This window comes from Cryptotermes secundus, unplaced genomic scaffold, assembly GCF_002891405.2.
Source record: "Cryptotermes secundus unplaced genomic scaffold, Csec_1.0 scaffold304, whole genome shotgun sequence".
Lineage (NCBI taxonomy): Eukaryota > Metazoa > Arthropoda > Insecta > Blattodea > Kalotermitidae > Cryptotermes > Cryptotermes secundus.
In genome coordinates, this window is record NW_019721521.1 from 2,312,051 (window position 1) to 2,327,330 (window position 15,280).

At 38.2% G+C, this 15,280-nt stretch overlaps 1 protein-coding gene across 1 annotated transcript; it reads right to left on the bottom strand.

The window, feature by feature from the left end:
* Nucleotides 1–14: 14 nt before the first annotated feature.
* On the bottom strand, nt 15–15,193 carry LOC111875466 (intraflagellar transport protein 74 homolog). The gene is made up of 9 exons (XM_023871739.2): nt 14,961–15,193; nt 14,418–14,624; nt 12,065–12,308; nt 10,065–10,261; nt 7,371–7,547; nt 5,643–5,870; nt 5,056–5,379; nt 3,929–4,153; nt 15–1,306 (listed from the first exon to the last, which is right to left on the bottom strand). Exons 1-9 carry the CDS (start codon nt 15,090–15,092, stop codon nt 1,094–1,096), a joined length of 1,947 nt encoding a protein of 648 aa, XP_023727507.1. The 5' UTR covers nt 15,093–15,193; the 3' UTR covers nt 15–1,093.
* Nucleotides 15,194–15,280: the final 87 nt, after the last annotated feature.

A 15,280-nucleotide genomic window follows, 5' to 3' on the forward strand; every position in this document is an offset into this window, starting at 1 on the left:
GCACTATGAATTGGTATGTTCCACAAAGTTAAGGTATTAAAGCAATAGTTCTGTTCACATATGTTCCAGATATTTCTGTGATGCAGAATATCATGAACAGCTCAAAAAGTTGGAATCCATTGAGTGGCAAGTTCATAATGCTCTGCCAACAAAGCTCAGACATTTTTTCTTCTAAAGATGGATAGACATTATCATCAATAATTCAGTAAAGTGCTTTGAATGAATAAGTGACTGAAATTATTCAGACTAAATATGCACACAAACATTTTATTGCATTACAGTTTATATAACAAAAGCAAAACTATACAATTAATCTTCAACATTAATATATTAAACTTTCTTTCAGTAAGACAATGGAATTCAAATACAGTACATCTACATGGCATTAATCTTTAGATCCAACCTTTTTTTTTTAAACTTTTATTTACTATTTCCATTTTGTGATTTAGTTTTGTAATGTCTTTTTTTCAAGACTATGATCTTTGTTGCATGAAAGAGAGGTTGTACTGTATGGAAAATGTGCATTGTGACACAGACATAACATCTAACTAATGTTACAAGCTTAAAACATGGCAAGATATGCAAGATAAACATTTATAGGCATCTCAGAGATAGAATTTTTGCTGTAATGAAATGTATGGTATTTCTGAAATGCTATTTGGTGTGTAATGATCACTGAAATGACGTGTACAGAACAACTATATCTTTATGGTTTGCATCCTGTTGTGTGTTATTTATGAATAGGTATAATTTTATTTCTTTTGATTATTTGTTGTGCGACTGTCCCAAATTATATTTATTCGTAAAACTACTACATGCTTGAAAACTGTATGCATCCATACAGTTGCAGAAACTGCAGTGATGATGTATTTGATATGTGTAGAAAAAAACCCTTCTCTTTTCTGACTAGATTAGGTCAGGCATATAGGCCTATGAGATCAATAGCACTATTTTGTGCATAAGTTGAATTTTTAACCGCTAATAAGTATATGATAGAGTGAAATACCATAATATATATAAAATTGTTTATCTCCAATTTCTAGTTTATATATTTAAAAGGCATGTGTAATAAACTTCAATATCAGCAATTATTTTAAACTATACTACCTTTTCTTAAATTATCCTTTATGACATTATTATAATCTTGGGCAAGTTTGTATACCTTGTCCTTTAGTGGTTCGTAGTCTGTTTCGGATTTCTTAGACGCAATAAACTCTTGAATAGCAAAATTATTCTGCACCAGCTGGGCCAATTTTCGTTCCAGGTTACTGAGTTGGGCATATGTTTCATTTTCATTCAGTTGTTTCTGAAACATGGATGAAATCAAATGAGAATGTTCATCCTTTCTGCATGTTAATTCTTAGTCATGGTGAATTTAAGTTGGTGAGCAATACTGCTTTATAACACTTCAGTCTTCTTTCTTGTGTTGCCTAAATTATTCTTCAATGATACCACATTGGGAAAGCCATCTACTGGCAGTGACATAAACTACGGTAAATGGCAAAACCTTGTGGCAGGTCAAAAGCTTCCAACAGCCACAAATAGTTAACATAAGAAAAGTTACATCAAAAGTTTCTGATACCCATGTGCAAATGTGTAAATACTAAATACATTGTGTCCCAGAGCAATGTCATTACATCTGCTCTTTCACACTCTTTGAGTGCTAACAGCATACATTTGGAACATCTCAAATAAGTCCATGATTTATTTAAACCGTCTTGCAGTGCATACACTCATTTATCTCCTTCTCTCCCTCGCACTACATGTTTCGGCATAATAATGCCATCTTCAGGTGCTTACTTATCCATGCCAAACTAGTTCATTGCATGCCTTGTTCTCATATTAAAATAACTAAAATATGTATCTATCATATACATTGTCAAACGTTAAAAATATTAAACAATATTGAACAATCCTGAACATTTTTAATATTTTTAACGTTTGACAATGTATATGATAGATACATATTTTAGTTATTTTAATATGAGAACAAGGCATGCAATGAACTAGTTTGGCATGGATAAGTAAGCACCTGAAGATGGCATTATTATGCCGAAACATGTAGTGCGAGGGAGAGAAGGAGATAAATGAGTGTATGCACTGCAAGACGGTTTAAATAAATCATGGACTTAAATGAGTGCAACAGGACGCTAAAATATAACATCTCAAATAAGAACTGCTTGACAACACTTCTTTCTGTATTCCATTTTTACTACTTGCTATTGTAGTGTTCTGCTGTTACCATGCTATAAGAAAAGCATGAACACAAAAAAAATGTGACAGTGTTATTCTGGGAAACCCTATAGTAGCAGGGAAGTTCAAAGAATTTTCAGGTTAGCTACCTCATACATGGTGTGATAAATTAACTTTCGCACTCAGCACAATATTACATTGCTGCAGTTAGGACAAAATTCTTCTGCTAGTCAGAGATAGAGCAGAATCTGACGAGTCATTTGCTGTTCATTTCAAGGTGTAGTTTGTCTCTCTTAGAAGTAATACCTTGTGAAGTGAAGAGTAAAACATGAAAATGCAGTGTGATCAAGGAACTTGCTCTTCAAAACAGACATGTCACTATTCATGACTTGGCTAATGAGGCAGAAATCTTATTTGGATCATGCCAAAGCAATCTGACACAAGACATGAGCATATAATGAATCACTGCAGGTTATGTGTCTGTGAAAGACCAGAAGCTGAATTGTTGCAATGATGAAACTTCAGAAAGAACTACAATTTGTAGTGGCACTAATGGGGAGAGAATTTGAGGACAACCTGATTTACAAAAAACTGCAGGTTCCACTTGCTGGGTTCAAAATACAGGACTTCTGCAAATGCTTCCAAAAATGGTGCTATATTGAGACTTACTGCATCATGTTGCAAGGGAATTACTACTATTTCAAAGGAGAAAGCATGGAATAGAGGGTAAATGAAGCTATTACAAAGAAAAATACAATATGGACGTTACTCGAACATGCATATGTTTCACTCTTTTAAGTTGGTAATACTAAAAGGAGGTCTACTGTGGGGGGTATCTGGCAAACTAAAATTGTAAATTTTTAACTGATAGGATTAATTTGGAAATATGTTATATAAGTGAGTTGCTGTATTCAAGAATAAGACAAGATATATTAATAAATAAATAATTCACTGGTTCAAAACCGATGTTTATAAACCAGATAAAGGGCTAGAGCTGTGTTTTTAAACTGACTGACTTATGCTTCATCTTTAATACCTCAGGTGTCCAGCTGAACTGCGTATATCTTTTGGCTTTTGTTTGAAGTTCTTTAGTTTCACCTTGTAGTTCTAAACCATGTAACAACTTAGCACTAAAATATCTGTTAAGATCATTAATTTTTTAACCTTGAATATTTGCAAAAGAGGTGCTTCATGTTTCATATATTTTGCAATGCCAGTTACTATCTATCTATTTATCTCTCCATCTTTGTTCCTGTTGCTCTCACTTGGAGCATAGGGTATCCGTGAAACACTTCATTTCACTTCAGTTTCTTAATCTTAGACAGTCGGTAGGACTCCTTGGATGGGTGATCAGTCTATTGCAAGGCTGCTACCTACAAACAACAACAGAATAAAAGCAGACAAACATCCATGTCTTGAGTGGGATTTGAACCCATGATTCCCATGTTTGAGCAAGGGAAGACATTTCATACCTTAGGCCGTGTGGCCACTGTGATTGGCAATGCCTGTTACAGTTTGACTTAATGAATTTATAGGTAAAATAAACGGTGAAATATCAAAGTTCATCGTGACTGCCGATTGGAAGAAAATAAAACGTGTTTTGATATATGATGTCCAATAACAGCCATTTAACAGCTGAAATGTGTCTCAGTAAATAAAATAAAAATGAAACCACGTTGTTATACTGATTACTTTATAACTTCTTAAAATATTAATGTTACAACAAAGTTTGTACCTGGAGAGTTTCATGCTTCATTTGTGCTTCCATAAGTGCAAGCTGAGCTGGTTCTTTTAATTTCACAAGCATTTTGCTTTCTTCATCCAACTGAGTTCGTTTCTCCTGAGCATGGTCTCGCAAAGAATCTACATCAGACAGTGTTCCCATTTCCCCTTGCATGGTAGACATACGCTTCCTCAAAGTCTCCATCTCATTTTTAATTTTTTCTTCAAGAGCTTCAACCTGGAAAGATACCAACAATCAGAACAGTAACTTCTACAAACATGCTCGAATAAACAGTCAGTAACATTCATGTAAAATATAAATAAAGTATTAGATATATAAAATTAATGAAAAAGAAATAAGCATTTTCAAAGGAACATCCTTATATCAATATACATATAACTCAGCTTTCAATTTAAAGCAATTGTAACATTCTACAAGAAAAAGCTCTAAGGACAAACCACTTACAGACAGGTCAGTCAGTCAGCTACAGAATTTTGTTCTAACAACATTTAGCTGATTGACAGTCATGGTGCAGTGTCTCATATTACACTGCCACTGTGATAGAAAGTGCACAGTTCATTTCGGGCCACTGCTGCACATTTGTTCTTATGATCAATCAGCTGTGAGCATTATCTGTCTTTGTACTGGACCGTAGATATATTACAGAACACAGTACAGGTTTCTTGTTCAGAGTCAGGTTGGAAGGAAGAAGTTTTATGACAAATGTCATCACCTTGTTTTTGCTCTTCCTATAATTTTATTTGATAATCCAAAATTTAAAATTGTAAGAGGTTGTACCTACATAATTTCATTATACATTGTCCCCCCTCCCCCCATTTAAGGTTTCCCTGAGAAGCAATGAATCTGAACACCAAACTGAGGACAATCACAAATGCAGAAAACTTAACACAGATCACTGAACATTAAATAAGGCGAAATCTTGTATCACTGAAGATTATATGTGGGGCACCAACATATTATGTTTTGCCAATGAAGCATACACAATGAAAGAAAGACCCTCGGCCACAGCACTACCCAGTCTAAACAGGGTTACTATATAGTTCTCCTGATAATATGGTGGCATACAGACCAGCTGATAAGCAAATTAGTAAGAAATTAGAGTCTGTTTTGGCTCAAACCTTCTGCAAGTTTTGCTGCAGTTGTCGGTGCTCCTTTGCTAGTCCTTCTGCAGTTTTCCTGGACTTCTCAAGTTCACCTTCTTTAAATGCCAAATTCTCTCTCATTGTTACAAAATCATCTAAACTGGGAAGATGACCAGAATGAGACAAATTACGGCTCATCTGTTGTAAAGCTGTTACAATACTTGACTCCAGTTGCTCAATACGAGCCATTTCTTGACGATGACTTTCATCATAAGTTGATAAGAACTGTTCCATGGTTTCCTCTCTTCGACGAAGCTCTCGATACTTCTGATGCCGCTCACTCTGAGTTTCATCCAAGTCCTGTATCCATAATAAATAAATATGAGAGGTTGATAATTGTGTTTATGTAGTCTTTTAAGAAATTAACATTAATATACAGAAGTTAAAAGGAGTGTCAACATGATTCAAAGTAAGACATTTAATTATCCCTGTGCTTAAACATACAGGTATACAGGAAGACTGGAGATTATAATCATTTCTACTCACCATAGATCAACCACATACATAGTATAAGAAACAGTAAAATTCAATGCCAGAGATCCAAGTAACCATTCCAACTGTACCTGTTCAATTTGCTCTAACTCCTGCTGCTTCTTGTAAATTAGATCTCGAATCTCTCCTATCTGCCGTTCCATGGTTGCCATTTCAGCATTGTCATCCTTAACCCTCTGTAGTAGTTGTTCCCGTTCCTGGGCTGGAGTGGATCTTGTCCTCTCTTCCTCCAAGAGAGACATCTTCCTCTCTTCAGCCTCTTTTAATTTATGATGTAGACGCACTGCTTCTTGCTTAACCTGTCCATATGCTTCAGAAATTTAATTTTATCTTTTGAAACAGCATACTGTTCATTTTTTAATAGTTTAAAACTCAAGACATTACTGTGACCAAAACAAAACAAATAATTAATGAGTCTTTTAATTACTTTGGTTTATGCTGTAATATTTAACAGCAGAACTAATGAAATGTTATTTATGCAGTCATATTTAAATGTTACTTAACCCTTTGACGTGGTCATTTAAATTCCGCGGCCGCGGNAGAAATGTTACTTAATTCACTCATTTATACTTTAAAATTTTTCATCAAGTATTTTTTTGTTGAATTGGCCAGAAAATTTGTACACCCATTGTTAAAAGTAATATCATATTTCCAAGGATTCTATTTTGTTGCACTGGGCATATACAGACAGTGTGTCAGAAGAGACACAAATGAGAAGCAAGTCACATTTACTTAACTGCATCTGCCCAAAATCTTCTAATTCTAATTAACTGTACAATAGAAACATAGAAAGTTTTATGACTAAATTAACCTTCTCTAATGCCATGAGGGGTACTTGAGAAGTTTGCTGTATGGCAGAATAAGTTATCAAAGCGTTATATAACTTGATGAAGGAAGGCTTATGGACCCATTTCCAATAAAACTATTCAGTGACACCAGTGCACCTATAGGTGCTGCTATGTTGTGTAGAGATTGTGTGTGAAATGCTTGAACAGAGATGCAGAATTTTGCATATGGTAATTGAAGCAGAGGTGGGAATCTCACCAGAAAGTGTTTTATTCATTTTTACCAAGCATCTGACATGGCAGAACATTTTTCAAAGGTAGATACCATCCATACTATTGATCAGTATACCATTGTGTTGCTATCCACCTAACTTTGAGGGGGGAGAGGTATCCATCCCTTGGTCAGATTTGGTGGCGGACAGATCATGTATGCATTCATATGACCCAGAACTGAAATGGTGAAGTACTGAGCTTGCAGTTATCAATCTTATCAAGGAACAAGACTGCAAAACATAGTCTGAACAAATTGAAAGTACTGCTCACCTTGCTCCTCACCTGTCACAAATTTTATGTTTGACCACTCCATGTCGCTATTTGACATTGGATCTTTCTCCTCTAGGACAATTCAGCACTCCATCTCCATCATGATGTGCAAAGTTTGCCAGAGGCTAGAGGATCAAAGGTGCTGGAGCACCCTCGTTATTCCCTGGACCTATCCCCATCTACAATAATTACATTTTCTTTGCTTTGGGGGAGGAGGCACCTATTAGAATCTACAGATTCCATCTACAGGAATGCCACAGTACAATAATGCGGTCTGAACACAGATGATTACAGCACTGTGAGTGATCAGATGGAAGATGTACGAGTATGTCAGCTTTGGTCATGATTAAACTGAACATGGGTGAGATGCAAGTAAGTTATGATATATCATTTCTGTTGATTCATTGTGTCTGTTGCTTGTATTAATCTTATACAGAACATTTCTGAAATCCCTCTATACATATTGCCAACCTGTGATAATGACAGCTGATCTTCCAAAATGGATTTCCTGTTAGTGAGACTATCTAGTTCTTGTTGTAATGTCTCCATCTGCTGCTGTAGCTCATTGTTAGTTTTCTGTAGTTCTTCATGGCGTTCCCTCAGCAGAGGACTCATGGCCTCAATTAATTTATCTGTCATATTTTGCTCCTAAAATGTAACAAAGAATTAAAGCAGTCAAGCATACCAATCCTTTCAACTCTTTCATAATGCTTGACCCTGCTATATATGCATATGCATACACATATGTACTTCACTCTAGGCATAGTTACTGCTGAGCTATGAGAAGTTCATGATGAAAGAGTAACCAAAATTTATACTTAATAGTACCACTGAATGCTGAATACTGATACGGAAGGGTTACTTCTGGTCACTCCAAGCACTCAGACCAATACTGGGTCCATTTTATACTATCATACACAATAATCTGAAGAACTACAAACCAAATCATATTATTACGTATCTAGTTAAGCTATTGGATCAAGTCACACTATTATTTAGATGGGCTATTTGAAAGGATTGACAAATAATGCATATACTACTCTGTCCAAAAAGTATCCGACCTTGGGCTGGGAAAAAAAAGTTCTGTATCTGGGTGGTTACAATACCTAATCGCCTTCAAAGTAGGCCCCTTGTGACTCCACACACTTAGCCCAGAGGTCCTTCCATCGCTGGAAGCAATTCTGGAAGGCTTCTTTTGGAATGGCGTGCAGCTGCACCATCGCGTTCTGTATGATGTCCTCGCGGCTGTCAAAACGACAGCCTTTTAGTGGTGTCTTCAATCTTGGGAACAGCCAGAAATCACAAGGGGCCACATCAGGAGAGTAGGGAGCCTGGCAAACCTGTGGAATGCCGTGCTTGGCCAGGAAAACCTGGATCAGGTGTGATGAATGAGCTGGGGCGTTGTCATGATGCAGCTGCCAGTTGTGTGTGTCCCACAGCTCCAGTCTCTTGCGCCGAACTGCATCATGAAGATGGCGGAGGACTTCTTGGAAGTACTCCTTATTGACAGTCTGGCCTAGTGGTGCATACTCATGATGCACAACACCCCGGTAATCGAAAAAAACAGTCAGTATCACCTTCACATTGCTACGAACCTGTTGTGCTCTTTTGGGCCTCGGGGATGTTGGCTGCTTCCATTGTGATGCCTCAACCTTGGTTTCCAGGTAATATCCATACGCCCACGACTCATCACCAGTGATCACAGTCTTCAGGAACTCAGGATCCCTGCTGGCGCACTCCAGTATGTCCTGCGCGACCTCAAGCTGGAGTTGTTGCTGCTCCGGTGAAAGCAGTTTGGGCACAAATTTTGCCGCCACTCTTCGCGTGCCCAAATCCTCAGTTAAAACTGTGTTTGCGGAACCTCTGCTGATCCCAACCTCATCAGCAACTTCACGGATGGCCAAACGACGGTCCTCCATGATCAGTGTCCGCACTTTTTCAATGACATCAGCATTTCAGCTCGTTCATGGTCTCCCGGAACGCTGCTCACTGTCCGCCGACATACGGCCATGTTTAAAGCGGTTGAACCACTCTTTAATTTGAGTGACCCCCATTGCATCATTGCTGAAAGCCTGCTGAATTTTGCGAATTGTTTCCGTTTGGGTATCCCCAAGTTTCTGACAAAATTTGATGCAGTATTGCTGCTCCAAGCGTTCTGTCATCTTGAGCAAAACGAGAATGCGACAAACACGTGTTACACCACTTCGCTATCTGGCAGTGTTGCGAGTCAGCAAAAAATCACGCATGCGCATGAAAGTCCCTTCTACCACTACGCTCAATTTCCCCACCCCTTTGGCCATTACTTATGGTGGAAAAAAATAAAGTTGGATACTTTTTGGACATACAATACATAGTGTCCAGACAAAATGTATACAAAATAAAATAACTACATCAGAAAGAATTTATTATATACATTTATGGGTTACACCATTACAAAGGGAAACTATCAAAGTTTTTTCTGAGTGTATAACTTTCTCAATAAATTTCAATGTGGGCTCCCTTGGTGGCATGACAAATATCAGGACAATATTCAACCTCATTCCACATTGCTTGAAACATGTTTGGTGTTACCATACCCACAACAACCCCTTTCAGGTGTTTAAGGTTGTTGAAGTGATTTGCACAGACTTCGTTTGAATGCATCTCAAATGCGATTGACATTTTCTTCAGAGGTCTGTCTCATTCCAGGAGATTTTACATGCAACAGACTACCTGTAGTCTTCAGTTTGTTGTCCAAGAACTGAATGCTTTTCCATGTAGAAGGTTGATGTCCATATTGTGTTCTAAAACAACGTTGGACAGCCATAAGAGATTGCAACTTTGCTAGCCTCAACATCCGTTGAACCTGTTCCTATGGTGTCAACATCGTTACTGAGGTCGCCAAAGGTCACCAGCTGGCATATGTGCTTAAGCCAGGCATGAAAAAAAGGACTTTCAGAGTTTTCCTTTCTGATGACACAAACCTGGTATGAGTATGACAATTAGTTTCCGAGATATAAATTTATTTTGGATACCTTTGACCCAGACACCCTGTATATATTTACTCATATTTCACTGTTCCTCTGTATTTAAGGTAGGACTGTATGTGGCATGAAGAAAGAAAGGCAAGGTCACTACACTGCATTACATTTTAGAGATTCTGCAAGATGTGTAGTAATAAAATACCTGTTCAATTTCCTTTTCCAACTGACCTATCTGTGCTTCTCTTTGTTGTCGCTGTGAAAAGAGGTGCTCAAGCTGAGTCATTGCCTGATCATTTTTTTCTTTCAATTCTCTACACTCTGCATCCACTTCATCTCGCTCAGTGTCAGTGTTTATTTTGTCCACAACTAAGTTGTAATCTGCCAACTGACCCTGCAATTCTAATAGAAAAACACACATAAAAAATAAGCCAGGTGTTCATAATGTCATGCAAAGACATTCTGTTAAAAGAAATGGTAACATTATATTAGATGTTTAACTTAGAATAAAGAAATTCTGGTCTTCACTTCCTAATTACGTGGTGCTATCCAAAAGTTCCCGAAATATATTAACAAAAACTATTACGTCTTACCTGGATCTTATTCTGCTCTATCACCTTCAAAGTAGTCCCCTTGTGAGCGCACACACCGATCCCAGCGTTTCTCCCCCTTTTGAAATGCATCCTGCAAGTCTTTCTTTGTTAGGGTGTTTAGTATCGTCTGCGTTTCTGCTTGAATTTCCTCAACTGTACCAAATCTTCGCCTCTTCAACTTGATTTTCATCTTGGGGAAGAGATAGAAGTCGCATGGAGCTAAGTCTGGTGAGTACGGTGGGTGGGGAACAACTGCCATCTTGTTTTAGCCAAAAATTCCTGCACAATGTAAGCTGTATGCGGTCATGTGTTGTCATGGTGGAGTACCCAGTCATTCGTGTGCCACTTCTCTGGACGTTTTCTCCTCATTTCCTCCCTCAAATGCCTTAGAACATCGTGATAGAAATCTTTATTGACTGTCTGACCAGGAGGGACTAACTCATTATGAACAATCCCATCACTATCAAAAAAACAGATCAACATGGACTTAATGTTGCTCTTGACTTGTTGAGTTTTTTTGGCTGAGGTGAAGAAGGGCTCTTCCATTGCGACGACTGCTGCTTACTTTCAGGGTCATAGCCATAAACCCAACTTTCGTCACCAGTGACAACCTTCAAAAGAAAGTTTGGATCCTCTTGAAGCTGTTGTTGAAGTTCTCCGCAGACTTCCAAGCGATGCTGCTTCTGTTAATTTCACAGCAGTCATGGCACAAACTTTGCCGCAATCCTCCTCATGTTCAGTTCCTCTGACAAAATTCGTTGACATGTACCATAACTTAGTCCCAAGGTGTTACAGAGATCTTGGATGGTCAGTCTACAATCTTGCAGAATCAGATCCCTAACTTTCCTGGCATTTTCTGGTGTGGTGCCAGTTGATGGCCATCCCGAATGATCATGTCTGGCCTAAACTGTTTTCACCAAAAGCTTGCTTCAACATTTGGTGCGTTTCTGTAGCGGTTTTCTCAAGTTTAAAACAAAGCTTTATACAGACACGCTGCTCTCTCAGGTCAGCCATCGGAAAACCACAAACTCACGGAAACATAACAATGGAAATACGTTCATCAGCATTAAACTCAAACACTCAACTTGACGCCGCTTGCCACACTGATCCAAGAAGGTTGTGTGGGGAGATACCTAGCGGTATTTCGATGTACTCATAACCATTTGCAAGCAAAATTCAAATCATGGGAACTTTCTGATAGCACTACGTATAATAACCTAAAATACAATTACTACCCTTCATTGTATTTTATGTACATGCTATGCTATTATTTATAAATAAATGCATGATTAAATGCAGGGAGCTTGAATAGGAACTTAGGGGGCTGAACTGTAGCACAGGCACAGAACCTACATGTAAGCGGTAAAAACGCGATTGTTGCCTGACGAGTCTGATGGTACCACTACTAGACATGACAGAACCTCTTTAAACCAGTATATTTTATTTAATTTACTCTTTTTTCACAATTTAATAGAAGCAGAAGTGTTTTATTTAACTTAGTAATGGGCTCATTATATCTTAGAAAAAGTCTCCCTTCCTACCAACATTGAATGATAAGATCAGTGTACATGAATTTCCATACATTAAACAATCTGTCTATTTACTCCCTTACCTGTAAGTTCAGCAGCCATTTCCTTTACACGTCTATCATAGACTAGAAAAGTCTTTTGCTCTCGTGACTGACTATCAATTTCTCTTGAAATGCGTGATATCTCTTGTGACAATTCTCTGATCTTCATTTGTAGGAGACCTACAAAGTACCTCTTATCTTGTACCTGCCTCATCTGTGGTCCCCTAGTGCCAGTTCGAAGTCCACTAAGTCCTTGTTGGGTGATGGGGCGATCCACTACATTCACCTGTATTAAAAAGAAATCCAAACAAACTCCGTGGTTTTAGTCCGCAAGCGAACTATACCGACCAAGCGACCGCTGCTTGTCGGCAAAGTTAGTGTCGCATGGTCAGTGCAACGAATCCCCATGGCCATTAATTTTAGGTTTCTAGACTGGTGCCGCTATTCCCTTGAAACAGCTCCTCATGAGGCTGAGTGGACCCCGTTCCAGACCAACTACTTCTCAGAAAATCTGGTAGCACTGGGAATCGAACCCAGACCTTTGATCTGTAGCCAGGAACTCTGACCACTAGGCCACGGAAATGGTCCATTCATCTGTATTATAAAATACTATATTCAAAGTTGGCACACAGTAAAAAAAATTTTTTTTTACACTTAGTGGGGGGTGGAGTCCAACTGGGTCCACTCAGCACGACAGCCACTGATTGGCCTATTGTAGCTTGCCCCAGATGATTATGATGATGGAGAATTTGGTGAAATGAAGATTGGCAGAGGAAACCGAAGTGCTCGGAGAAAACCTGTCCCAGCACCACTTTGTCCACCACAAATCCCATTTGACCAGACCCGGGATTGAACCCGGGCCACCGCAGTGGGAAGAATGCTATATATTCTTTGAGGGTATCTCAATCAGCAGCAATATTCTGTATATATCATGTGGTTATTTCCAATTTCTATGAAATATCACCTCAATAAAGATGGTGATTACTTCATGGCTAACTCCATGGACAGGAGTTACTTCTGAGAAGTTGACAGTCATTCCACTGGTCAAGGAATTTCTTATTTTTATAGAATCCAAAGATATATGACTGTGTATTAATCTCACATCATGTTGTATTCTTAAAATATTTGCACGGTGCAATTATGGCACATCTACACTATTCTTTCTGTTTCCTTTTCTAACATATGTTCCAATGTCAATAATAAGTAGCTAACTAACTAACTAATTAACCCCATGGAACTGAGCTTCTTATCCTGAGCCAGATCAATCCACTCCATACAACCCCATCCTATTGTCAATAATTCTACTTACAAATTCATCTTTAGAATTTATCTCTATGTACTATAATGAAAATTTCAATTTCAAGCAGCTATTGTTTATCACAAACTGTTATAGTACTGTATCTCTTACAAACAGAGCCATGTGCAATGCACATGTTTTTATTTATAATTCAAAACAGATTCATAATTATTTTCAAATGAAGATTGATAAGAACTTTACACACTTCTCTACACCTTGTAAACATGACCAAACAATTATACATACTCAAAACCACATTTACTACCAGCCAGCAATGCAGATTGGGCCAATGAAATGAATGTAAGCCTGAACTGTATCATGAGATATCACTAACAAAATGTGGTGTAACCTTTGCATTATTCTGCCAGTGACTGTAACAAGGACACAAGCATATTATGGGTTTAAGTACTGGTATAGATATTATCACTTAATTTGAAATATTAGTCCATGATATGTATACAGTTGCTGTCTTGTAGTGCACTCAATTTCACCTGTTACTTCATGACATGTTTCGGCAACATAGTGCCATCATCAGGTGCCCTAATTATGCTAATCTATTTCATTGCTTGCCTTTATAAAATTATTTAAAAAGTATGGCACTATGTTGCCGAAACATGTCGTGAAGTAACAGGTGAAATTGAGTGCACTATAAGATGGCAACTGTATACATATCATGGATGAAAATGAGTGCAACAGGATGCTAAAATAAAACATTTGAAATATTAGGTAAAAAAAAGGGGTAATGCTATCCCTGTAACAGACTATGAAGGCCCACAGAGTTGCAAGACGGTGAGGTTCCCACATTTTCTAGACAATCGGCTCACAGATGCTGGTAAGTTTGTCAGCCTAATGCACCGGCTGCCCTTTAGCCCCCCAGGAAGATTCCTGGTACTCATTTCTGTTAGAGGTTGAGTCAACCCCAGGCCCGTAGTGAGGCTAGAAGGATTAGGTAAATTGGAAAAAGCCATCTCATCAGGACTCTAACCCATGACCTTCTGGATTGCAGCATAGTGCCTCAACCAACTATGCTAGCCTGTGTTCCCAAAATATTAGGTAGTCTAAAGTGTTATTTAAAGAACTAAACAAAAGACAACAAACCTGTGCTCCTGTTAGGGTCACTGCAGTACCTGTTCGGTTTACTGGTTGCTGCATCATTGCTGTAGCTAGACGGGATGCGGTTCCTGACACTGTCGCATTACGAATTGCAAATGTGGCAGATGGAGGTCGCATTGTCGCGTTTCTACTTGCAGTCATGGGTCTCAGAGCATTCTGTTGAGTATATGGTCGCTCATCCATGACAGGGTTCTAAAATATAATGATAAACACTGGTGATTTTCTTCTTAGAAACATGTTTCAAAATTCTCACCATACAAATTTTTTAATGCTTCTGTTTTTGTTACCTTCTTGTACTTACCCAAAATTACATTATACTTACTGATTACAGCACTGTGATAAGAAGTCTTTTGTTTTTGTTTGTTTGCTCTTTTTGCCAGGAAATGCAAAAAAGGTGCGGTTCAAAATTTGGTCGTGTGACTATGGCTGAGAATATTCAATGTACCACGCAGATTATGAATCAGCAATTACTTCATTAGGTGCTATTTTCAATTTTTTTTCAGACAATGAAATTGAAGACATTTTCACCTGTCTCGACATCCCACGTCGTGAAACGGGTCTCTCTTCACCTGAATCTCTTGTCACAGGCCGTTCTTCTCGTCTCCATCGAGTTGTTGGTCGTTCTTGTTGATCTCTTGTTGCTGGTCTCTCGATTTCCATTCAGTTAATTTCATACGCAAGCGAAATGTAAAACAAAATTAGCAATTTTAACCCCTCTATCCTAACTTTCCCCTTTTCAAAGCAGGTACGCGTCTCAGCTAATCGATACATCAATAAGGTGTTGCATGAATTGTGCTTTTCCCCATAAAATCACAAGAAAGTTTCTCTACGTTCTATTCTTGAAACTC